This window comes from Diospyros lotus, chromosome 11 (assembly GCF_014633365.1).
Source record: "Diospyros lotus cultivar Yz01 chromosome 11, ASM1463336v1, whole genome shotgun sequence".
Lineage (NCBI taxonomy): Eukaryota > Viridiplantae > Streptophyta > Magnoliopsida > Ericales > Ebenaceae > Diospyros > Diospyros lotus.
This window is the reverse complement of record NC_068348.1, coordinates 16397333-16424098: the sequence shown is the minus strand read 5'-3', so window position 1 is coordinate 16424098 and position 26766 is coordinate 16397333. Positions and strand designations below refer to the sequence as shown.

General features: G+C 39.6%; 1 protein-coding gene across 5 annotated transcripts in view; it reads left to right on the top strand.

Annotated features, from left to right (window-relative positions):
• The window catches only part of LOC127813368 (flavin-containing monooxygenase FMO GS-OX-like 3), a 29374-nt gene extending 3515 nt beyond the window's left edge, over positions 1 to 25859 (top strand). Inside the window, exons 1-7 of one of the 5 annotated variants that reach the window (XM_052354313.1) lie at positions 14639 to 15210; positions 15879 to 15949; positions 18369 to 18518; positions 18761 to 18843; positions 18932 to 19067; positions 19170 to 19343; positions 20442 to 21227. In XM_052354313.1, the coding sequence (XP_052210273.1) occupies positions 14667 to 15210; positions 15879 to 15949; positions 18369 to 18518; positions 18761 to 18843; positions 18932 to 19067; positions 19170 to 19343; positions 20442 to 20654 (1371 nt within the window). In that variant the 5' untranslated portion in view covers positions 14639 to 14666 and the 3' untranslated portion in view covers positions 20655 to 21227. Of the gene's footprint in view, positions 1 to 9; positions 184 to 1337; positions 1823 to 14638; positions 15211 to 15878; positions 15950 to 18368; positions 18519 to 18760; positions 18844 to 18931; positions 19068 to 19169; positions 19344 to 20441; positions 21228 to 25396 lie in introns of those variants that run through there. The other 4 variants (XM_052354312.1, XM_052354311.1, XM_052354309.1 and 1 more) reach the window with 4 other exon arrangements.
• The last annotated feature ends 907 nt before the right edge of the window (positions 25860 to 26766 follow it).

The following is a 26766-nucleotide window of genomic DNA, read 5'->3' as shown; positions in this document are numbered from 1 at the left end:
TGATTCCAGGTTATCCCCTTCCCATTGTTTGAATTCCAGAGCAAGTGGATTGCAGCTATTTTGTCTGGGAGAGTCACGCTTCCAACAACAGATGAGATGATGGCTGATGTTGAACAATTTTACAAAGCACTGGAAGAGTCTGGATTTCCTAAACGATACACTCACAACTTGGCTGATTATCAGGTTCATGTTGTTTAGCCATAAATTAGAATGTTGAAATGTTTCCTTCTGCTCAAGCTCGACAAATTACGGCACCCGGACAAGAAGCCCAATTTGTGCAGTAATTGCATCACAATAGATCGTAGGATCAAAATACTAGCACAGGCTTACCACTAGGGTGGTAGCCTAAGTGGCAAGGGTGTTGATGCCCCTGAGGAAAGGTCTCGAGTTCTAGTTCTCCCTTGAGCGGCCTCACTTTGCCTCCGTGTGGCTTCCTTGGTCCCTTAGCCATGCGGAGCATGATAAAGAGGACACCCGCCGGGGGGGGTTATGCAATGTGCATGGACGGCCTAGTGAGTCATCCCTAGAAGGGGTCTGTGTTTAGGGGCACTGAAGCGGACAGGTAGCCAGGTGTTCCAACCACCTCGACAACTCATTGGTGTCCCTCACACCTAGGGTTTCCCCTTTTTATTAAGCAAGAACTACTGACATATTTGCGGGATCCTCAATTCTGTGGTATTCTTGTGCATTGTTACATTTAACATCTAAGGCGGCAGAGAACTTAAATATACTCACAATTTAGATGGCTCTTGATATTGAAGATCAAATTATGGGATCACCATGCATCCCTCTCTTGAATTTATACTAGCTGCTACTTACCTCAGGCTGATCATAGTACGAGATTAATGATTAGCAATCTTCCCAAGGTATCTGAAATTACACCCTTTTTGCCCTTAAAAACATGCTTCGTCCAAGAGTGCAATTTTATTTTCCATTTCATTTCTTGTGACTTCCAAAGGCTTCTTGAAGCATGGATTCTTGGTAGTAGGCCGCAAATCTTGTGCAATATGACTATTATCTTCAATCTCTCAACTTGTTATAGTTACAACTTACAGGCAAGTTGTGTTAGTAGCTCTTCAAAACTACTGAATTGATACTCTCTTGTCATTTCATCGTATCCCTTCATACAGGCAAGTCGTCTTCTATTTTTGCTTGTGTGTTCCAGTAAGCTGTTTGACCTGCTATTCCTTGAATAATATCTTCCTCGAGTGTTTTGTCTGCGTGCAGAAGTTTCAATCCATCGTCTTAAATTCTTCATACTGTAGCTTTTGGTTGCAATTTTTATGGAAATTTTATGTGCACAGAAATATAATCTCTTGTAATATAACATTTTGTAGTTTGAGTATATCGACTGGCTTGCTGCTGAGTGCGCAAATCCACCATGTGAAGAATGGAGAAAACAGATGTTTGCATCGACTAGCAAGACCAGGAAGCTGCAGCCTCACAGATACCGCGATGAATGGTATGATCAGGACTTGGTTCTGCAAGCCCTTGAGGATCTCACCAAATATCGTTCAAGAGGAGGTATCAATGGCTTTCATTTTATATAATTTTCTTCAGAAATCACAGGTCTGTTTCCTGATTTGACCAGGTTTTCTCCTTGGGAAACATTTTGGGAAGTGTATATCATATTTTGAATATAGAAGGTCTGTTTTTCATGGTCAGAGGAGTATGGCTTTTGGACTCCATAATAAATCAAATAGGCTTTCAATTACAAGCACTTGAGCTCCTGAAACTTGTCTACATGTGGTATCTGTGGAGCCTATGTTCGAAACATTTTACAGAAATTGTTGAATGCCACTAAAATCATCATTCTGAAGACTATGCTTGTGTTAAACATGAAATTCTCACAAGAAAACAAAATCCTCTTTCTGAAAAAAGGTTACGAGGATTTGTATCACTCATCAACTCTATATAAGGAAAGAAACGACCAAGCTGAAAGACAAAAGAAAAACTATTCAATTAGCCAGTCTTCTTCTAGCATGCACATTACCGCAGTTTTTAGACTCCTACTCTTCCACGTCGTAGTACAACGGCGAGCGGTGAGGGACACCCTTCCAGCGTCCAACTTTAGCCATCGAAGTGGGTGTTGGTTGGTCCCGGACAAAGGTGTGTTGCCTTCCTTCACTAACTTAGCAGTGGCAGTGCTGACAATACCTGGCTCGCTATTCTTGGGTTCCTCGACGTTGGCGATTGACCTCATCAATCCTGACATTGTTGGTTGACAAATGGGTAGGTCCAGGTGGTAGTAGGGTATTGCCGGGCTTTCTTCGGGCTCAAAACAGGTTTCCTCCCCTCCACTTTGTTCGGTTCAGAGCCTTTTGCTAGATTAGTTTTGATGTTGGACACTTATTATGTCTGGAAATGAAGGTTATTGAGAGAGTGCATAATTGGATAAGAAATGTTCTGTTTTGAGGGAGAATTGGCTTACTTGGGATGACCGCCCTTGCGCGGCTCCCAATGCTGGTGTCCACGAATACGGAGAATTGGCTTACTTTGTCTTTGTGGTTGAGACAGCAGAAGAAATGATGGAGCTTCGCAGGGTTCAGTCACATACGATGTAGTTGTAGCCTAAGGCATTGAGGCGACGAGCTTTGACGGGCTTCTGATTATTCAAAAACACCAGTTTGGAACTGTTTAATGTCTCCAACTGTGAAAACAACACATGAAGGCCAAAAAGCTCAAAACAAACAAATCCATGGCAAAAATCAATGTGCCACGACATATAGCTTGTTTGGCTGTGAGGTGAATAGGCAACCAAAAAAAAAAAAAAAACTATTTTTTCCAATGAAAATGGGTAGCGCACACGGTCCAATCGTGCACGTTCAGGATCTTGGAGACCATAAGGTTGTGTGTTCGAATCTTGGATCCTCACAACTATGTGTATTATCTGGGGTTTAGGTCTCAGGTTTCGATCAGGTCTTACTTGCTTCGCTAATGTGCTTGTGTGAGTAGGGTCAGGGGCTTATATGGAGGGTGTGACGGTCTCAACCAAAGGTCGTTGTGTATTGGGAACCTCTCGATTCCTTATAATAAAAAAAATTACAAATATTGTACTTACGAAGTATTCATATTGAACATCATTTAAGTGCAATTTGCCTTAATTAAGTAATGATAGATCACATAACATTTATAATGTTAATTAATTTCAAAATGTCATGTTAACGATACAAATTCAAATAAAAAATAATGTGGTAAAATTTTACACTTGAGATAAAGTTCCTAACACTTAATATAGAAATTGTTGTAAAAAATACTTTTGTTGATATTCTTTTTGTCATTTTTATTATTTTAAATATTTTTTAATCATTGATAAAACATAGGTGACAACACTAAAAGTGTCTATAAGTTGATGTCTAATGCTTTAAATGGTTTTTCTTACAAAATCAATCTTTTTGGTAGAAGTGATTTTTATTATAATAGTAAAAATTTGACAAATGCTGTGGGGTGCTCTAAAAAAATCAAAATTCTTATAAAATAACCCAAGAGCCTGGATGACTCCTAAGAGTCTCCCAAGGCAAGAGTCCCCTAGAACCTCCAAAGAGTCTTCCAAGGTAGTTAAGTCTCAGCATGGTTGGCCCAAAGACTCACCCAAAGTCATCTACACCTAAGTTACCCAGTGGCTTCGAAAAACCTCCAAACCCACTCAGAGATGCTCATCAGGGCACTTTCACCCCGAAGATATCTCCAAACCCTCTACTCTTACCTGACACATCTTCCTCAGAGAGTCGACAAATTCCCATTTGCATACCATGGAAACCATTAACTTGAAGACTTAAGACTTTGGATTATGCTCTACCCATCGAGAGATTACTCCTTAGAAGACCTGCAACTAACATATAACTCACACATCATCCACATCCTTGCATATTTACTTCCGGAGATCAGTGTTTGACTTAGGCATTGGGGGACTCATGTGGGAAAAATTCCCGTGTGCCTTTTGATTGTCTCTGTGATTGTAGATCCATTCGAATCAGTCGCCAAGAGGATCGATTAAGACCCTCCCCCGAAGGCTCTATAGGACCCTTCTGACCTTGGTCCCCCAAAGACTTTCCAAGGGCAATTGACTCAAAAACTCCAAAGACTCATCCAGGTCCCTTGAAGCCACAGCTTTCCCAGATAATGGATCAAGCCCAGCCTCTGTTGATCTTCTAAGTGGCACCTCAAACTTCATTATCTTATTGAGGGGCTCTGCTCAGTCTATTTCCAAGATAAATAAATTTAATTGTTGTAGTCTAACAACAATAATTTGGTGTTATTTGTGGGAATGAACAAGAAGCCATTATTCATGACTAAGGGAACGAGCTCTACTTGAGCAAGGGGATCTCAACGTGAGGCTACTACTGGGGAGCACTTGTGGACCATCTCTCTAGAACCTATGGCATCCCAAAGAAGATAAGGGAGTTGGGTAGCTGATGAACAACACCCACCGGTGCAAGACTGGTCTATTGAGCAAACATCTCATGCACCTGCATCTCCCACACACCTAGTTTCTAGACATTTAAACCAGACATTTAACCCCCGAGCCAACTCAACAAAGGAATACTGAAGGCGGCCAGGCACAGGCCGATGTACCTAGAACCTCTAGAGCCAAAAAATCCTCCATTGTGTCCCTTGAAGAATTCCAAAGACTAGAACAAAGATATAAATAATTGAGAAAGAGTGATAAGGAGAAGTCCAAAGCTCTACAACATCTATTTGGGTAGTTGCGTGTGCTCTTGCCAGTCCCAAGAGAAGCTCAAGCCCTTAGAACGCCTGCCTTAGGCAATGTTTGTATTAACATTTTGACACCTTTACAACAGCCACCATTGGTTCCCCCAAAATCTCAACAACAAATCCCCATCGTAGAAGTCTTATACGCAGAAAGGAGTAAGAACACTAGGAAAAGTGTTATGCGAGAAGAAACTGTAGGAAACACAACCTCGACTAAAGAAGCACGCAAGCCTAAGTAGGATACGCAACTAGGGTCCCTTCCAACTTCTTAGGGTATAGAAATCAAAAGGTCGATTGAAGAGGTTTTTGAAAAAAAAATAGCAGGGGCAATATCCGACAATACACAACCGCGACAAGTCCCCTTTTCTAAGGATGTGCTCAATCATGCCCTTTTACCCAAATTTAAACTCCTACACTTGCCTGACTACAATGGGAGAGAAGATCCCATCCTCCACGCTTAACAATTCAAATCCTTGGTGTACTTATACAAATGAGGCGATGCCACCATGTGCTTGGTTTTCCCATAATCATTAAAGGAGTATGCCCATGCCTAGTTTAGTGAAATACCCTCTGGTTACATCACTTCCTACGAACAACTACGAGTGAAATTTGTTGCAGCCTTCACAACTCATGCTACAAGAAAGAATGGCCCTACTTACCTCCTTAGTATTCGATAGGGTCCCAAGGAAACTTTGAGCCAATACATTGATCGCCTCAAAACTGCGATGTTAGAGGTTTAGGATTTACCGGTCAGGGTGGCAATAGCAGTTTTTTTTTTTTTTTGCAAGGGATTATTCTAGTGCCACTCAAAGCGTCCCTCACTCTCAAACAGCCAACCACATTGACCGAATTATTTTCTCATGCCAACAGATATGTTGTGTAGCTGGACATTTTATGAACCTATGATTTGCCCGAGCAACCTAAAGAAGGGACAAAGAAGAGTGGTCGACCCACCAGTGACGGGGCAAACAACTTAACATAAAGATTCCCAGGCCCGACGACTACCTCAGGCATGGTCACCTTGCGTATGCGCCACTTTCAGTCATAATACCAGCCTCTACAGCCCTTACAATTCCTTCTACAAAGCTTATTAACTTTCCCTAATCCTCGAATGAACCGAAAAAGACCCACAACCTTTCTTCCAATTCCACCAACGTCTGGGCTAGACAACGAAAAGCTGGCCAGGGAGGGTAAGATCGACCAATTCCTCCCAAATCGACCTATGTTGACCCTAACTCATCAGAGGGCACCCCATTACAACAATCCACCATGACAAGATAGATTTCCCAAGGCAAATCGAGGCCTATTGAAGGGACAACCCCAAAGTGGCTAAAATCAACAATACAAGGCCCTACCAGAACAACAGATAGGGCCCCAAGGGGGAGAAACCTCTACACCCCTAGCAAATAATGAACCTACATGAGAGTATATTTGTAATACCCGAGAACTTTGGGTTAATTAAGAAATGAGTATTTTATTAGAAAAATGAGATTTGAGGAAAATATGTGTCAGAATAGCCCGAGAAATTAATCGAATCGACTGTAGGGAGTACCCTGGAGCCGAGATGCCTAAAGAAAATGATATGGGGGTGTCGAGGATTACGAGGTATGATTTATGGCTTCAAAAGAAATTGGATCGGAAATAGTTTTTGGTATAATTAAAATACAGCTACGGGATAGGCTGTAAAATTGAATAATTGTAGGGGGCTTTCGAAAAGTCAACGAAACCCCGAGAGTATTCATATTCGGCATGTAGAGCAACCCTTTAGTGGTTTTTGGAAGAAACAAATGGATTTGGGGCCAAAACGAAGATTCAGGCCTAAGTGTAATTTTTCAAAATTGCCTAATGGGGTCAAAATGACATTTTTCTGAAAGTTTCAAGGAAGAAATGGAAGGATCAAGACTTAAGAGACTCAATGGAAATAACTAAAAGTTGAGGGGCTTTTGTGTAAGAGGGCCAAAATAGAAAAGACAAAACAAGTTGGGTCAAAGTGCAAATAAGAAAAAATGGTGGCAATGGAAACTGACCAGGCTACTGGCCATCATCAACTGCCGATTTGGACCACGGGGATGGCACGAGGGGTGGTCGGGGAACATTTTTGGTAAAGGGGTGGGTCGACAAAAGCCACGATAGTGGCTGGAAAATCAAGAAATCTGACCAGAAGTTTGACCGGATTGTTGCGACACCTGCAAGTCGCTTTTGTGGTCGGGTGAGGCCGATTTGAGGTTGATATAGGGGAGGTTGAGCTTCTAAGGGGCATGGGTTGGTCGGCCAAGGGCATTTAGAAGCCCGATTTTGCCTATAAATAGAGTTAGGGCTTGGCAAAAAATTGGAACAATTGGAGCTTCAAATCGATAGGGTTTTTGACCGAATTGAGCAATGGGAGTAAGGGGATTTTTTTACCCATGAGTGGTAGATCATTTCTGGAGATTTTGAGGTGTTTTGGTTAAGGTTTGAAAGGGTTTCGGGGCTGGCCGGAGTTGGGAGGCGGTAGTGATGGTCGAGGCTTTAAGCCTCCAGTTTAGGGTCTTTCGATCCTCCTTTCGAGGCAGAAGATATGCCATTGGGATGGACTAAAGCTGAGGATCAACGAGGTATGGAGATCCAGCATCGCCGGCTAACCGACGCTAGAGAAGACGACCGACGCGTGGCAAGCACGCTCGACCTTTCACACGCAGGCACATGGCTGGACTTTGGGTGGCGCATGAGGGCGTGTCCAGCTAAGGAAAATCTTGGAAAATTTTTCTAAATTCCTAGAATTCCGAGATCTTGAAGTGTGTGCAATTAGTTTTGAAGTTGGGCTTTTTGTTGTCTCGATTTTAGTATCAAAGAGTCTCATTTTGGGTGAAAACGCAGGATCTGGGTAAGTCCAATAATTTTCTCTTGATGTTCATAGCTTATTATGATTTGTTGTGAAGAAATATTGGAGAAAATAGTTTGATAGCTATTTTTTTTTGGAATTTTTGGAAAGAAAATGGGAGAAAATAAAGAAATTGGGAGAAAAATTAGATTTTTGATGTTTAAATAATGTTTAGGTTGCTTTGAGGCCTAGGGTTGAGTTTTGGTGTGACTTTTGAGGTTGGCATGAAAGTTGAGGTCGGGCACACAAATCGAGGTAGTGCACACTTTTCGAGGTACCCTGATTTTTGTCAAACCTGAGCAGTTCTAACCCCAAAATTTGTTTATTCAAAGTTGTGCCCCTCTTAAAACTCGATTTGATCCATGCAAATGTTTTGCTGTATGTGAATGGTTTTTACCTGTGATGGTTGGTTTCATAGGGGTTTGTCCCAAAATGGTTTATGCATGTGCATTGAATTTTTTGCTATAAATTGTGTACATGAAATGTTGTTTCATATGATGCATCGAGTTACATTTTGTGGCATTGGCGTGTTTTTATGGGATGTCAACCTAGGGTGACGGGTTGTACATATGGGATGGGATGTCAACTTATGATGTGGCACTTGAAGTGATAGCATTGGGGAAGCGTGCCAAGGGAAAATACCAATTTGAGACCTAGGCTGAGAGTAGACACCACCCATGTGAATCGTCAAATGGCGGGGCTGAGAGTGGACACCAACCTGGACTAGCAAGTGGCGGGGCTGCGAATCGGCACCACCCCAAATGCCTTGCGCAGTAGTATTGTTTCCGATGTGGACATGGATTCCCAGGATGGTGTTGATCATCATTTGGCCAGGATTGATGTTAACGTGCTCCGTAAGCTTCTGAGTGGGAACGTAATGGTGACGGGGTGGTTCCCAGGTTCATACATTAACGTTGCTCCCTCTTAAGCTAGGACTGTGTTGTGACAATGTGTCGATGTTGTTGTGTTGCCTTTAGAGAGATTGCATTTTTTCTAGTTAGGGTTAAGTGTTGGGTGGGTTTCGTCTTGATATTCTATTGTTTCATGAAAATATTTTTGAACTCTCACTTAGATGATTCACCATCTTATGTTAGACTTTTGTCCTTGTAATATTCTAACGTTCCAGGTTGAAGCAACGGTTTCAAAGGGAAAGGAATTGCCGAGGACTAACGTCTACTTATAGGTGGATCGTAGCATATATTTCGGATTATATGCATTTCCTTTTGATGATGTCATGTTAGACGATGATATGGTTTCGATGTTATGAATAAGATGATTTCGGTTATGTACCATATCAAGTTTCGATCTAGCTTCTGCATTTATTTTATGATGATCTTACCTGTCTTAGCTTGATGTTTTTAAGTTTGATGTGCTGAGAAGGTAATCAAGATTGTCGGGGTAGTTATGGATTTAAGTGTTATGTAGTGGAAGTGCATGTCTAGGAAAGTTTTGGCTAAAGAAAGACTTGGTATTTAAGTGTGTCCCTTTGTGACCCAACTCTCTTTCCTGAGAACTTACCTGGTGTACTATTCACGTATAGACGTTATTCCAGTATATTTTGGGAAAAAAAATATATCCCCAAAATCCATGATAAGGTTTATTTATTCCGCATTTATAACGCCCCTCGGTTGGAGCGGGGTGTTACAATATCCACGTTATTTTGGGATGCGAGACTTTGGCTAGTGACTCTTCATTGGCTTGAAAATCATATGCATGCCAAAACCTACATGTGGACTCGGTGGCACATGTGGTGCCTGATAAGGAACCTATCACCTTCACTCTTGTGGACCAGGGGAATATACTTATGCCCCATGATAACCCCTTGTCATTTCTGCCGTAATTGTTAAGCACCCAATCGATAGTATTCATGTCAATAGTGGTAGTTCTATTAATTTGATTTACTGGAACTACTTTGAACAAATGCACATCACTCACGATCGCCTCTAGCCCATTTCCTCGCCATTGTATAGCTTTACTAGAGAGGCAGTACTTGTGGCAGGTTCTTTGCAGCTACCGATAACTCTAGGATCCCATCCTCACAATGTTACCTGCCAGCTAAACTTCATGGTGATCAAGACAATGTCCACAACTTACAATGTCATTCTCAGAAGGTCACTCATTAATAACATGAGGGAAATCATACATCCCAACTAGCTCCTAATGAAATTCTCGACTCCTAGTGGCATGGGCTAATTTAGGGGCGACTATAAGAAGGCTCAAGATTTTTATATCTCATCCACCAAAGTGGCATAGGGAAAAAAGGTTTCCCATGCACCTGAAGAAACCATGTCTATTTTAGAATAGGTATCGCTAAAACCTTTGCCTGTGGAAGGCTTAGAACCAGTTGAACTCTATGAAAATGAAAAAGAAAAAATGGTCTACATAGGAAGCCAACACCGCCAGGACAAAAAAAAGGAAATTATACAGTGCCTACGGGACAACGTAGACATTTTTGCATGGGCACCCACTAATATGCTAGGGATTGACCCTCAGGTAATTTCCCATTAGTTAAATATAATGCTCGGAGCCAAGCCTGTCAAGAAAAAAAAAAAGGAATATTGCCCTAGACAGGCTACCAACCCTCAATGAGGAGGTTGACAAACTCTTGAAAGAAAGGTTCATTCGTGAGGTCCACTACCTTGACTGGCTTGCTAACGTTGTAATGGTACAAAAGCCCAGTGTGAAATGGCGAGTTTGCGTAGGCTTCACTGATTTAAATAAAGCATGCCTGAAGGATTCCTACTCGTTAACATGAATTGATCGTCTAGTGGATGACATTTCGGGATATCACATGCTAAGCTTTTTGGATGCCTTCTCAGGGTACCATCAAATAAGCATGTTTCCACCCGACGCTAAAAAGACATCCTTCATCACAGAAACCAGAACTTATTGTTATAAGGTTATGCCTTTTGGGCACAAGAACGCGGGGGTAACTTATCAGCGAACGATTAACAAGGTATTCAAAGAACTGCTAGGAACTACTACAGAGGCTTATGTTGATGATTTAGTGGTCAAAAGCCATAGCGAAGAATATCGCGTGGAGAAATTGGCACAAGTTTTTCTAGTGTGCTGTCAATACAGCATGTGACTTAACCCAAATAAGTGTGCCTTTGATGTCAGGTTAAGCAAGTTCCTGGGCTCTCTTATTACACAGCACAAAATAGAGGCCAATCCATAAAAAAATCAAGCTATTTTGACTATGCAATCTCCATTTGGTATAAAAGGAGTTCAACAATTAACTGAGTATCTTGTAGCCCTTAGTCGCTTTCTCTCCAAATCTTCCGAAAAGAGCCTACCGTTCTTCCAAGTATTAAAAGGAGGGAGGAATTTTCAAAGGAATTTAAATGCCACATATCACAACTCAATGCATCATATAAACAATATTTCATAAAATATAATGCACATGTATAAAACATTTTGGAACGAACCTCCCACATGAAATCAATTGTCATCGGTTACCGTTCGCATGCAACAAAACCATTTTGCATGAAATCACCACACATTTAGGTAGCACAAATGCCAAGTTTTTAGGATAGAAACACCCATAGTAAATCAAGTTTCGGGGGCGAACACTCACCTTAAATGTAATTTAGAATGCCTCAAAATTCGAGTTCAACCTCGACTCTAGTGTCAAGCTTTTAGATGCTAAATTCTGAGTTCCAACACGTTCCTCAAACATCAAATAAATTTCTAGATTTTTTCTCAGTATTCCTTCTTTGCATATTCTTTCTCTCTTCATTTTTCCTAAGCCTTTTTAACTATTTATAGGTGATTTGAGTTGTGGCCACCAAGAATTGATCATTACATGCCTAAATTATCGTGTAATTTTTGGCAGCCTATTTTACTTTATAATTATTCTCTCCATGTGCTAGAGATAACAATCAAATTGGACTCCAATAGTTGCCTTTGCCACCACTCCATATATACATATTATAATTGCATCATCCTAGCCAAGGAGCCTGGCCTTCACGCATACTTCACACACATAAATACATATATTATATGAAGGAACTTGGCCTTCACTCTTCACTTGCATAATATATATATATATATATATTTATTGTAGAATTCTTGCCCACCAGGCACATACTCACAGACATATATATATATAATTTATATAATATACTATGCATGATGTATAATTTATTAAAATCATTATAAATTCCTCAATTAAATTCTTAATATCACTTTAGGCATTGCATAATTACAATTATATCTTTAAATATTAAATTAATAATTATTGAGATATTTAAAATTCAAAATTAATAACTTAAGAATTACTCGATAAGTATGTTTTTGTCCCAACGCCCTCACGAGACCCTTGTTTTATCCCAAAACCACTTCAGGGTTAATCCTTATGCAAAATCAGAGCCCCCTCAGGGTTCCGTTGATTTTTCAGAAGTCTCCTACGACAATTTGATTTTTCAGTCTGAATCATAGTTGTACTGAAAACAGTATTGATTCTAATTTTTTTTAATATCATAAATCCTATCTTGGGATGATCGTCAATACCATATCATTTTCCTTATACATCAAGGTTCCAATGCACTCCCTACGGTCGATTCGGTGACCTATTTTACTATCAAACTCACTTTTCGATATATTAAACTCATCTAATTTACGTAGCAACCTTATTCTAAAATGGGGTATTACACTGCTACTACTTGATGTCGTAACAAAAATGACATATGGCAAAGGACTATAAGCAACATGAACTAAATGCAAAACACGTGGTGCCATAAAGGAATGCGTAGAACATGTATCAAATAAAACATGGACATCGGAGCTATATAAGGAAAGTATATCTTGCATTGTCTCATTTCCTCTTTCACCTTCAACTGTTGATAGTGCAAACACCCTGCTTGGAACCTGAGGTCGTGCTAATGGCGAAGATAATTATGTGGTTGCTCCCTGCACATTGGGAATAGCTAGTCTTTGTGTCTGTCTCAACCCTGATTCTCCCATCTTCTGTCCATCACCCTAAGCTGGCTGAGTGCACACATTGGCCTTGTGACCCAGCTGGCCACAACGATAACATACGATCCCCTGACTAGGCGCTGCATTAGATTTACTTGGACAATCTCTCCGTACATGACCTAATTGCCCACAACGGAAACACACATTCCCATGTGCTACACGATAATAATACCCCTAATGCCTCTTGCCACAAGTCTTGCACTCTAGAACAACTCCTGGTCCTTGGTTGAAACTTGTATCTTGGCCTCTCTTCTTACCACTATTCCCTATTGTGTTCACAGTAGTAGCAACCCCATTCCATCTTGGCCTCATGTAGATTCTATTCAACAACGTGGGCTTGCCTCACAACAATAGGAAAATTCTCAGCCCGAACTTTAGCCGTAGCATGTCGAATCTCTGCACTATATATTGCTTTTGTCCATCTTGTATTTTATTTTGGTTGTACTTCATTGTTTTCTTGTTTAGTATTTCAAAATCTCCCAAAAAATTTTAAATTTCTCAAACACCCAATTCACGCCTTCTTAGATTGTAATGCCATTGTTACGCGATTATAATAAACCCCATCTTACTTTGACCTTTTCATATCATTATAACTTTATTTATATTTATTTATTTATTTAATTTTTCAAACATTACACATAATTTCTGAAAAGCATCGACCAATTAATAACAAAATGCCACACACACAATAATAATGGCTAAACGACCTAGACCCTCTAACGAGCCATTATATTAGAACTTTACATCCAAACTATAGTGCTTCCAAAACTTACACAAAGTGACTAGTTCTGATACTTGTTGCCTAAAAAGCTTAGTTTCAAACAAAGGACATTATTTTGGAGACACACGCCCATTTATTTAAAATGATGATTTCTGATGACTTTCTACTTCTAAGAAGAATCTTTATACACGGATCTCCGTGAGTTGAATTAATTTTTGTGGTTTTGGAATGAAAAAGGTGAAAAATAATACCCATAAAATTAATTATTTGAAAAATAAAGTGATTAAAACACTTGTTTCAGGCATGAGTTATAAAGGAAAAACGTGATTTTCTTCAGGATTTAATGATTTCACCATACAATCTAATTTTGTATCAAAAATATAAATGATGGATCCAACGAGACTTACAACTACGATTAGCCTCTTCATTGCAATTAAAAGATAGACTTTACTACATTATCTGAGAGTTTCACATACAGACGTACAATAATAAAAATATCCATCACTCTTGACTGCCTCCTCTCTACTCTCTCCTCTCATTCTCATGGCCGTTGCCTCGCGTTGCATTGATCGCCGCTGCATCCTTCCTCTCCGCTATGGACAAGGAAGATACAATGGCAATTAGCATGAGGCGAGGTGGCCTGACATGAGGCGGCGAGCAGTGACCATGGGAAGGGGAGAAGAGAAAGCATGAAGAAATTAACCAAGGGAAGGGGTGAGGGGTGTTTTTATAATTTGATTGTTAAAATATTACATTTGGTCATCCTCTTGATCATGTGGTCGGACAATTTAATATTTTTCTTAAAATATTAATTGAAATGAGCTGTTGATAACATTTGCAACAATTGAGTTCCATTCCATTGTGGAAATGTAGTCATCATAGCTCCCAGTATTATTGCTTCATAATCGACCTTTTAATCCACTGTTGCTCCTAAAATTTGTGCAATTTTAGTGTCATTTTGGCAACCAAGTCAAGTCTTGGGGCAATTTTATGTCACCCTATTTATTCTAAAGCTTAATGAAAATAATTTAAGATGTAAGCATGTAAACAATAATGGTGAATACTCGCATTAAATCCTTCCCAAATTTCTCACATTTATTATTATGTTTTCTTATTTTTATTTTAGGGTCCATGAGTTTGAAGGTAAAACATTTTATATATTCATTATTATGTAAAAATTAGTTTACATAAAAAAAAAAGTCAAAAAAAAAATAATCAATATTTTGTGTGCATGGCCTTGATTGCTCCTCACAATCCAGATATCATCACGTGTCAATTGAAAAGACAGTGTTCATATGAATCTTTAGATTTATATATAGATATATATATATATATATTATACATGTATAATATGAATATTTGTTCAATTGACACGCGTCTCCTTCTCCATCCGTCATGACCAACCCAGCACCGACCGTCCATCTCCCTCCGATGCCCCGCCGCGTCGCTGTCATCGGAGCCGGCGCAGCCGGCCTTGTCACAGCGCACGAGCTCCGGCGGGAGGGCCACCGGGTGGTGGTGTTCGAGAGAGAGGAGAAGGTCGGAGGGACCTGGGTCTATGGCCCCGCCACCGAGTCCGACCCACTCGGGGTCGACCCGTCTCGCCGCGTCGTACAAAGCAGCCTCTACGCTTCGCTCCGGACCAACCTTCCCCGAGAGATCATGGGTTTCCGGGGCTACCCCTTCGGGTCCACCGGCCGGGATCCGAGGAGGTTCCCGGGTCACGCCGAGGTCTTAGAGTATATCAACGATTTCGCCGCTGAGTTCGGACTCAGTGAGTTGGTGAGACTGGGGACCGAGGTGACGCATGTTGGGTTGGCGGCAGATGGGAAGTGGACGGTGAGGTGGAAAAGCAACGCTTATCAGTTGGATGAGTTGTACGATGCTGTGGTTGTCTGTAATGGCCATTTCACGGAGCCTCGAATCGCCCAAATTCCGGGTAATTGATCTCACTCCAGATTAGTTAAAATAGTTGGCTATTAGTTTTATGAGTTTAATATGGGGATTGGTGCAATCTTTGACAAGTATAATCTAATTGAGAATTCGTCTCCCAAAAATCATGTGTTCTTAACAGTATCACATGCTTTTGAGTCCTAATTAGAAACGTACTATTCTTGCTTGTTTGACTGTGAATGTTACTTCCAACCGCTAATTTTTGTGGGGATTACCAATTTATTTGGAACTGATTGCCAACTTTTATGGCCGAACTTTGGCAAATTCGTAAATTTTGATGATGGCCTAATTTGTAACACAAAAAATGACATCTTTACAAAAGTGATGTGTGAAAAGTATAACCAAAATGATGTGTCAGTCCGCGTTAATGGGTGTTCATTGCTTTATAAAATTTAAAGATCCGATTTCTGAGGAGAAAAGGCTCTAAATGGTTTGGTTGAGAGACAGACTTTTCAAATAGCATTTCTAGGTTCCTACTGGAATTAAACATTAAAAGCAGTGATTCTGTGCTTTTGTTATGGCTGTATGTATGTATGCCCTAAAAGTTTAATCTTTGGTTAATTTAATCTTTCTTAAGGGGGTGATACAGAGAAAACAGATATGGTATTTCTATATGTTTGTGAATAGTTGTTTTGTCTCTGTAATGTATTCCAGGCATTGAGAAGTGGCCAGGAGAGCAAATTCATAGCCACAATTACCGTGTTCCCGAGCCTTTCAAAGGTCAAGTATGTCCGGAGCCTCACTCTCTGTTCCTGTTGAATATTTCTGCATACACGATTGTTGTATTTATGTGAAGCTTCATGCGACACCGTTTAATGGAGGGGGCAAGATGGTCTTTTGGCAACCCTCATGGCTGCCCAAAACGGCAGCATTTTGGGCCCTTGAGCGGATGGCCAAAACGGCAACCCCCTTTGCCGTTTTATATGGCATGCTTTCTCTTGTCTTTTAGCCTGCCTCATCCCCGATCATTGATGCTGCCTTTATACGATGCAATCCACACCGCTGCTATCCTTTTTATATCGTCTACAGTTGCCTCGAGATGAAGAGTGCACAGCCTCCGATCTTATTGCCTCGATTAGGGTTTGTTTGATTCATTCTCTGTGTTTTTCTTTCTCTCTGTGTAGTTGATACAAATGTTCTTTTCTCTCCACGGTTTGTGCCTCTAACCTGTAGTTATGTGGTTATGGGGCCGATTTGATTTTAGAGATGGTTTGTACAGTGAGATCAGAGAGTGAGTCTGTGTATATTGAGGCTGTAATTGAATTTTTCGCGATAGTGCAGTGAGCTCTCTTTGCCGGAGCTCAACGTGGACATAGCCCTCATTAACGGGTAAACCATGGTAAAATTGCTTGCGTTCTGTTTATGATTTATTTATGTTTCTTGTTCATTTGCATGCTTTAATTTTTGTATGCACTGTGAATGTTTTTGGCTCTATCTTGGTTTCCGGTTTTTTGAGTTTTGGCTGAGAGTTGTCTCGACCCAACAACAATCAACTGTCAGTACTTTGTTTTTTGATGGTTTGGAACTTTGTGTTATAAACATGGCTTTCCAATCTTCTCCAAAGAAAGATACTGAAATGTCCGAGGAGAATCAATGATATGGTTACTATAATTTTGAGGTGTTTGCTAGGCTGCCCGCACCTAATTTTGAAACCACAATCTCTCCCAAGTGACGTTATAACTAGACCACATGTTCATTGGCCTTGGCGAAAGGTCACTTCCTTTGTAACCAAATTTTGCAATGTCTTCACATCTGTAACAAAAGGAATAAGGGAATTTTCAATCGGTAGAAAATGAGGCCTTTACTGTGGGATGCTGAATTCTAGACAATTGTGCTTTATTGGTTTTTACATGCAATCCAATTTTGAAAGTTGAAATTTTCATATTTGAAGTTTGTCGGGAAATAAGCAATAATTTTTCAGAATTATCAGATTTATGAGTTATTGTTTTTTCTATACAGTTATTAGTTTGTTTTTCAGTTGTGTTATCTGGTAGTGGGCTAAGTTATGGTCCATAAGTTGTGTTTTGTTTTCAGATTAGTGGTTAGGTAGTGGTTCCTTATTTTAAGGAAGAGGGTAGTGCTTCTCGTATATATATTGAGCTATAGTGATTGAAATAAATCAGTTTTTTCCTTTCTAATTCATAACAAAGTTCTATCCCATCGGCAAAAAATGCATTTTCTGTTGGTCCTTTGAGGAATGAGTTGTGTAGCTTCTATGCATTTATATCATTGGGTCTCTCAATTAAAAAATATATTTTTTGGGGGACAAATGTGTCTTTTGATGAATTTCATTGCCTAAACTGTGGTAACATTTTTGTTTGGCATGTTTATGTGATCTCCTTGTTAACTCAATCAACAAGCTGGATCTCTTATATGTTTTGATACTTCTTATCTATTGAAAAGTTGGAAGTTTTTGATTTTTGCATGGCTTAAGAATGAAGCTATCTCTGTCATCTACCAATATGCATGTCAGGGTAGTTCAAATTTCATGTATAAAGTTGAATAGAACTTATAAGTGCAATAGTGTTCTAAAACAAGCCAATAGCTTATGACCATGGTAACTCCATGTCTCTGAAAATCAAACATAAAAAGCGATCCTATTATTTAGAAAATTCCTAGAAATTGCATTTTCCACCGACCTAGGAGGTAAGAAAATGAACTTGTCATTTTCTTTATTGTGCACTTGTTCAAGCTGTACTGTGTGTTTGGACAGTCAGTTAATACAATATCGGGTAACAGGAACTAGAGTTTTTCTGTGTTTTTCATTACAAAGGGGAATCCTTCTTGTTTGATGCCAGAAATCAATTTCAAACAAAATTTTCACTTGCTAAATTCTTGGCTAAACTTCCATGAGATACCTGTATTTGATTTGATCAGAGGAAAGAAGTTAAGATTAGGATCTTCGATTGTGCTTGTGCTTATTCGAACAGCATCTAGCAACCAATTTCCATGAGATGAGAAAAGGCAAAAGTAAATTCTATCACAGTATTTTTCATCTTTGGTTTACAAGTATATTGGAATTATAGTGTTACCAATGAAGTTCCTTGTTGGATTTTTAGTACTATATTTCACTGTTTATTGTTTTCAAATTTATAGTTTTTCTTAAATATATAGTGCTAACCTATTTCCATGTGCCATTGCCAGACTGTAATTTTGATTGGGAGTTCATCAAGTGCTACTGATATATCTATAGAGCTTGTCGGGGTTGCTAAAGAAGTTCATATTGCATCTAGATCACCTACTGATACAATAGGAAAAGTCCCTGGATACAGTAACATGTGGCTTCATTCCATGGTAAACACACTTGTTTTGTACATTTTTGTTCATTCATTTATTATTATGTTTGGGAATGGTAAGGTTGCTCCTTTGGACCGGAAGGTCATAGATTTAAGTTGTAGAAATAGCTCTTTGCATATATGAACCCTGAAAATCAGGGGCTGCCTCAACGATAGCAGCATAACTCAATATGTGAAACTTTTTACACTTTTGATAGGAGTTTTTTTGAGTAGAAAAAACTGATTTTTCTTTTATTGTAGATAGATAGCGTCTGTGAAGATGGCATGGTGGTTTTCCAAGACGGGAGTATGGTCCATGTGGATGTGATTCTCCACTGTACAGGGTGCATCCCAGTTGATCAATTAAAACTAGAACAAAGAGGAGTCTGGAATCTATGATTTGATCATTGTTTTCCTATTTTCTTTTTGCAGATACAAGTATGATTTCCCTTTTCTTGATACCAATGGCATTGTGACAGTGGATGACAACCGTGTGGGGCCGTTGTACAAGCACATTTTTCCGCCTCTCTTGGCCCCCTGGCTTTACTTTGTTGGTCTACCATGGAAGGTTGGCCTCTATTTTATGTCTCTTCGCTTGTCACTTTGTGGGATCAATCGCTTGCCATTTTCTTTTGAGGTAAAATAAATCTCTGCATTCTGTTGATGCCAGGGTATCCCTTTCCCATTGTTTGAACTCCAGAGCAAGTGGATTGCAGCTATTTTGTCAGGGAGAATCACACTTCCAACAACAGATGAGATGATGGCTGATGTTGAACAGTTTTACAAAGCACTGGAAGAGTCTGGATTTCCTAAACGATACACTCACAGCTTGGCTGATTATAAGGTTCACGTTGTTTAGCCATAAATTAGAATGTTGCTGAATGTTGAAATGTTTCCTTCTGCTCAAGCTCGACAAATTACGGCACCGGACAAGAAGCCCAATTTGTGCAGTAATTGCATCACAATAGATCGTAGGATCAAAATACTAGCACAGGCTTACCACTAGGGTGGTAGCCTAAGTGGCAAGGGTGTTGATGCCCCTGAGGAAAGGTCTCGAGTTCTAGTTCTCCCTTGAGCGGCCTCACTTTGCCTTCCGTGTGGCTTCGTTGGTCCCTTAAGAGTGTCATCCCTATAAGGGGTGTGTTTAGGGGCACTGAAGCGGACAGGTAGCCAGGTGTTCCAACCACCTCAACAACTCATTGGTGTCCCTCACACCTAGGGTTTCCCCTTTTTATTAAGCAAGAACTACTGACATATTTGCGGGATCCTCAATTCTGTGGTATTCTTGTGGATTGTTACATTTAACATCTAAGGCGGCAGAGCATTTAAATATACTCACAATTTAGATGGCTCTTGATATTGAAGATCAAATTATGGGATCACCATGCATCCCTCTCTTGAATTTATCCTACCTGCTACTTACCTCAGGCTGATCATAGTATGAGATTAATGATTAGCAATCTTCCCAAGGTATCTTAAATTACACCCTTTTTTCCCTTAAAAACATGCTTAGTCCAAGAGTGCAATTTTATTTTCCATTTCATTTCTTGTGACTTCCAAAGACTTCTTGAAACATGGATTCTTGGTAGTGAGCCGCAAATCTTGTGTAATATGACTATTATCTTCATTCTCTCAACCTGTGTTAGTAGCTCTTCAAAAACTACTGAATTGATACTCTCTTGTCATTTCATCGTATCCCTTCTTAGAGGCAAGTTGTCTTCTATTTTTGCTTCTGTGTTCCAGTAAGCTGTTTGACCTGCTATTCCTTGAATAATATCTTCCTCAAGTGTTCTTGTCTGCGTGCAGAAGTTTTAATCCATCGTCATAAATTCTTCGTACTGTAGCTTTTGGTTGCAATTTTTATGGAAATTTTGCCAATATCAGGAAAATAACCATTGTATATGCACAGAAATATAATCTCTTGTAATATAACATTTTGTAGTTTGAGTATATCGACTGGCTTGCTGCTGAGTGCGCAAATCCACCATGTGAAGAATGGAAAAAACAGATGTATGCATCGATTAGCAAGACCAAGAAGCTGCAGCCTGAGAGGTACCGCGATGAATGGTATGATCAGGACTTGGTTCTGCAAGCCCTTGAGGATCTCACCAAATATCGTTCAAGAGGAGGTATCAATGGCTTTCATTTTATATAATTTGCTTCAGAAATCGCAAGTCTGTTTCCTGATTTGACCAGGTTTTCTCCTTGGGAAACATTTTGGGAAGTGTGTATCATTTTTTGAATATAGAAGGTCTGTTTTTCATGGTCTGAGGAGAATGGCTTTTGGACTCCATAATAAATCAAATAGGCTTTCAATTACAAGCACTTGAGCTCGTGAAACTTGTCTACATGTGGTATCTGTGGAGCCTATGTTAGAAACATTTTACAGAAATTGTTGAATGCCAATAAAATCATCATTCTGAAGACTATGCTTGTGTTAAACATGAAATTCCCACAAGAAAAAAGGTTACGAGGATTTGTATCACTCATCAACTATATATAAGGAAAGAAACGGCCAAGCTGAAAGCCAAAAGAAAAACTATTCAATTAGCCAGTCTTCTAGCATGCACCTTACCGCAGTTTTTAGACTCCTACTCTCCCACGTCGTAGTACAACGGCGAGCGGTGAGGGATTCCAGCGTCCAACTTTAGCCATCGAAGTGGGTGTTGGTTGGTCCCGGACAAAGATGTGTTGTCTTCCTTCACTAACTTAGCAGGGGCAGTGCTGACAACACCTGGCTCGCTATTCTTGGGTTCCTCGACATTGGCGATTGACCTCATCAATCCTGACATTGTTGGTTGACAAATGGGCTGGTCGAGGTTGTAGTAGGTGATTGTTGGGCTTTCTTCGGGCTCAAAACAGGTTTCCTCCCCTCCCCTTTGTTCGGGTCAGAGCCTTTTGCTTGATTAGTCTTGATGTTGGACACTTACTATGTCTGGAAATGAATGTTATTGAGAGAGTGCATAATTGGATAAGAAATGATCTGTTTTGAGGGAGAATTGGTTTACTTGCGATGACCGCCCTTGCACGGTCCTGATGCTCGTGCTCTCGAATACAGAGAATTGGCTTACTTTGTCTTTGTAGTTGAGACAGTAGAAGAAATGATGTAGCTTCGCAAGGTTCAGTCACATACGATGTAGTTGTAGCCTGAGGCATTGGGGCGACGAGCTTTGACGGGCTTCTGATTATTCAGAAACACCAGTTTGGAACTGTTTAATGTGTCCCACTGTGAAAACAACACATGAAGGCCAAAAAGCTCAAAACAAACAAATCCATGGCAAAAATCAATGTGCCACGACATATAACTTGTTTGGCTGTGAGGTGAATAGGCAACCAAAAAAAAAAAAGAAACTTTTTTCCAATGAAAATGGGTAGCGCACATGGTCCAACCGTGCACGTTCAGGATCTTGGGTACCATAAGATTGTGTGTTTGAATTTTGGATCCGCATAGCTATGTGTATTATCTGCATCTATTCGGGGGTCAGGTCCCAGGTTCTGACTAGGTCTTACTCGCTTCGCTTATGTGCTCGTGTGGCCAAGGTTGGGGGTTATATGGAGGGTGTGATGGTCTCAATTGAAGGTTGTGTATTGGGGACATCTCGATTCCCCACAATAAAAAAAAAAAAATTACAAGTACTCTACTTACAAAGTATTCATATTCACCATCATTTAAGTGCTCTTTACCTTAATTAAGTAATGATAGATGACATAACATTTATAATGTTAATTAATTTCAAAAAGTCATGTTAACGATACAAGTTCAAATAAAAAAATAATGTGGTAAAATTTTACATTGAGATAAAGTTCCTTAACACTTAATATAAAAAATTGTTGGACAAAAATACTTTTATTGATATTGTTTTTAGACAATTTTATTATTTTAAATACTTTTTTAATCATTGTTAAAACATACGTGACAACACTAAAAGTGTCTATAAGTTGATGTCTAATGCTTTAAATGGTTTTTCTTACAAAATCAATCATTTTGGCAGAAATGATTTTTATTATAATAGTAAAAATTTGACAAATGTTGTGAGGTGTCTAAAAAAATCAAAATTCATAGAAAATAGTCCAAGTAAGAGCTCGGATGACACCTGAGAGTCTCCCAAGACAAGAGTCCCCTGGAACCTTTGAAGAGTCTTTCAGGGCAGTCAAGTCTCAACATGGTTGGCCTAAAGGCTCACCCAGAGTCATCCCGGCCTAAGTTACCCAGTGGCTTCGAAAACCCTCCAAACCCACTCGAAGACGCTCATCGGGGCACTTTCACCTCGAAGATATCTCCAAACCCTCTAGCCTTACCCGATGCATCTTCCCTAGAGAGTCGATAGATTCCCATTTGCATACCACTTGCTACGTGGGTCCCACCACCAAGTATCTATAAATATCTACCTATTCCATAGTAAAAGTATCTTTGGGCAACCTATTTAGACTCACACCCTCTCTCAAAAAACTTTAACCTGAAGACTTAGACTCTGGACTATGCTTTACCCATTGGGAGATTACTCCTTAGAAGATCCGCAACTAACATATAACTCACACATCATCTGCATCCTTGCATATTTACTTCCAGACATCAATGTTTGACTTAGGCATCAAAGGGCTCGCGTGTGCCTTTTGATTGTCTCTATGATTGTAGATCCATTCGGAGCAGTTACCAAGAGGATCGATCAAAACCCTTCCTCAAAGGCTCTTTGGGACCCTCCTGACCTTGGTCCCCCAAAGACTTTCCAAGGGTAATTGACCCAAAGACTCATCCAAGTCCCCTGAAGCCACAGCTCTCCTGAACAACGGATTGAGCCCAACCTTTGTTGATCTTCTAAGTGGCACCTCAAACTTCACTATCTAACTAAGGGGCTCTGCTCTAGTTGTTTTCAAGAAAAATAAATTTAATTGTTGTAGTCTAACAACAATAATTTGGCGTTGTCTATGGGAATGAACAAGAAGCCACTATTCATGACTAAGGGAACGAGGTCTACTTGAACAAGGGGATCTCAACGTGAGGCCACTACTAGGGAGCACTTGTGGACCATCTCTCCAAAACCTATGGCATCCCAAAGAAGACAAGGGAGCCGGGTAGTCGATGAACAACACCCATCGGTGCAAGAAGACTGGTCTATTGAGCAAACATATCTTACACCTACATCTCCCGCACACCTGGTCTCTAGACATTTAACCCTTGAGCCAACTCAACCAAGGAATACTGAAGGTGACCAGGCATAGGCCGACATACCTAGAACCTCTAGAGCCAAAAAATCCTCCACTGTGTCCCTTAAAGAATTCCAAAGACTAGAACAAAGATATAAAGAATTGAGAAAGAGTGATAAAGAGAAGTCCAAAGCACTACAACATCTATTTGGGTTGTTGCATGTGCTCTTGCCAATCCCAAGAAAAGCTCAAGCCCTTAGAGCCCTTTCCTCAAGTTGTGTTCGTATTAACACTTTGGCACGCTTACAACAGCCACCATTGGTTCCCCTGAAATCTCAACAACAAATCCTCGCCGTAGAAGTCTTATAGTAACAACATTAGGAAAAGTGTTAGACGAGAAGAAATCGTGGGAAACACAACATTGACTAAAAAAGCACGCAAACCTGAGCAGGATACTCAACCAAGGTCCCTTCTAACTTCTTAGGGTATAGAAATCAAAAGGTTGATTAAAGATGTTTTCGAGAAAAAAGTAGCATGGGCAATATCCGACAATGCACAGCCACGACAGGTCATCTTTTCTAAGGATGTGCTCAATCATGCCCTTTCGCCCAAATTTAAACTCCTACACTTTCTTGACTATAGTGGGAGAGAAGATCCCATCTTTCACGCTTAACAATTCGAATCCTTGGCGTACTTATACAAATGGGGCGATGAAGGCAATCATACATCCCAACTATCTCTTAATGAAATTCTCAACTCCTAGTGGCGTAGGCCAATTTAGGGGCGACTATAAGAAGGCTCAAGTTTGTTATATCTCATCCACCAAAGTGGCAAAGGGAAAAAAGGTTTCCCATGCACTTGAAGAAACCATGTCTATTTTAGAATAGGCATTGCTAAAACTGTTGTTTTACTTTTGTATACTTAGTTTTGATGATGAAAAATAATATTTTATTCAATCCCTACGTCATGAATCAAGGTTGTGGTTTTAAACATAAATCAATTTCAATATCAAGTATTACTTTGTGAGAATGAAAAACAAATGAATTTCAAGTATTGAGATTTCAAAGTCATATTTTTCTAAGTCTGGAAGGTTAGCACCTTATAAGGAGACATATATGAAAATGTTTTCTTTTTAGAAAACTAACTCCCGATAATTCAATAGCTAACATTCATTAGTGATAAATTGATTTTTAACGAATTTTTCAAGAAATAGAAAGTGTATATCTTTGAGGTGGTAAAATCGCAAAATTCTAAATTTCTACTAAAACCCAAATTCTACTTTTTTATTCTTATGGATTTTGATTTTTTAGATATTTTTATTGAATCCAAATGGGGGGTACTTTCTTTTGTATCAATCAAGTGTGTTTTTACATGTTATCAGTTGAGTTTTCAATTTTTCATAATGGATAGTTGACTATATGGTTCTGTGCTGTCGACTATGGCCTAGGATAGTCGACTATGCTTGAATGATCTGTCGACTATGTGTGGCTTCTGTCGACTATATTTCATTCTGTCGACTATTGTGTAAGGATAGTCGACTATGCTATTTATTCTGTCAACTATGTATACACATAATATTCAAAATTTTCTTCATATTTTTGTATCTATTGACTATATGAATGTGATAGTCAACCATCAGTAGATTTTGTTAGACAATAGTCGACTGCACTTCCTTGTCTGTCGACTATGGCTTATTTTATTTGAAAATATAGTTGACTAACCCATTTTGTCTGTTAACTATTTATTTCTCAGAAGCTTGTAATGGCTAGTTTTTCAATCTCCAACGGCTAGTTTCTAATTCTCCAATGACTCAATAACTGCTAGTTTTGGGCAAGACCCTTGGGATGCTTATATATACATATCAAGGAGATCAAGAGAAGACTAATGGATGGAAATGAAATAATTTGAGCTTACTGTTATTCTCATTTGTATTTAAAATCGTTTGTGCTTTATTTTTCTCTCTTCAAGGCTTTGATCTAAATTTGTATACATTCATTTAAGCCTTGTTTAATTTTGAGAGACATTGTAACTAAGAGATTCATCTCTTAGATTCTCTCATATTCTACATTTCTTATATTTCCTAGCTTGTATAGCTAGAGGGCCCATTTGAGTGGGAGGTTGTAATTCCTAGTCTCGGACTAGAAGACCTACTTGGTTAAAGTAGGGGGTTTTAGTGGATGGTTTGAAAAATCCTTAGTGAGGAGCTAAGATAATGGATTAGGCTTGGGTTAAGCTGAACCACTATAAATCATTTGTGTTCTTCTCTTGTGCTTGTGTTATTTAGTTTGTTTATCATTGCTAACATTTCCATCAAAAGGCTTTCAAGTTTCTATCAATATTTCAATATATTCTTATTTGTTTTGAAAAAGATTTCAAGATTTTCTATCAAGTTTTTTAAATAGCCAATTCACCCCCCTCTTGGTATGTGCCATAGCACCTCTTGGTCTAACAAAAACCTCGGCCTATGAAAGCCCTAGAACAAGTCGAACTCTATGAAAATGAAGAAGAAAAATAGTCTACGTAGGAAGCCAACTACCGCCAGGACAAAAACAAGAAATTGTACAGTGCCTACGGGACAACGCAGACATTTTTGCATGGGCACTCGCTGATTTTCTAGGGATTAACCCTCAAGTAATTTCCCATTAGTTAAATATAAAGCTTGGAGCCAAGCCTGTTAAGCAAGAGAAAAGGAATATTGCCTTAAACAGGCTACCAGCCCTCGGGGAGGAAGTTGACAAACTCTTGAAAGAGTGATTCATTCGTGAGGTCCATTATCTTGATTGGCTTGCTAACGTTGTAATGGTACAAAAGCCTAGTGTGAAATGACTAGTCTGCATAGACTTCACTGATTTAAATAAGGCATGCCTGAAGGATTCCTACTCGCTACCATGAATTCGTCGTCTGGTGGATGACATTTCGGAATATCACATGCTAAGCTTTTTGGATGCCTTCTCGGGGTACCACCAAATAAGCATGTTTCCACGTAACTTTGAAAAAACCTCATTCATCATAGAAAACGAGACTTGTTGTTATAAGGTCATGCCTTTTGGGCACAAGAACGCGAGGGAAACTTATCAACAAATGATTAACAAGGTATTCAAAGAACTGCTAGGAACTACTAT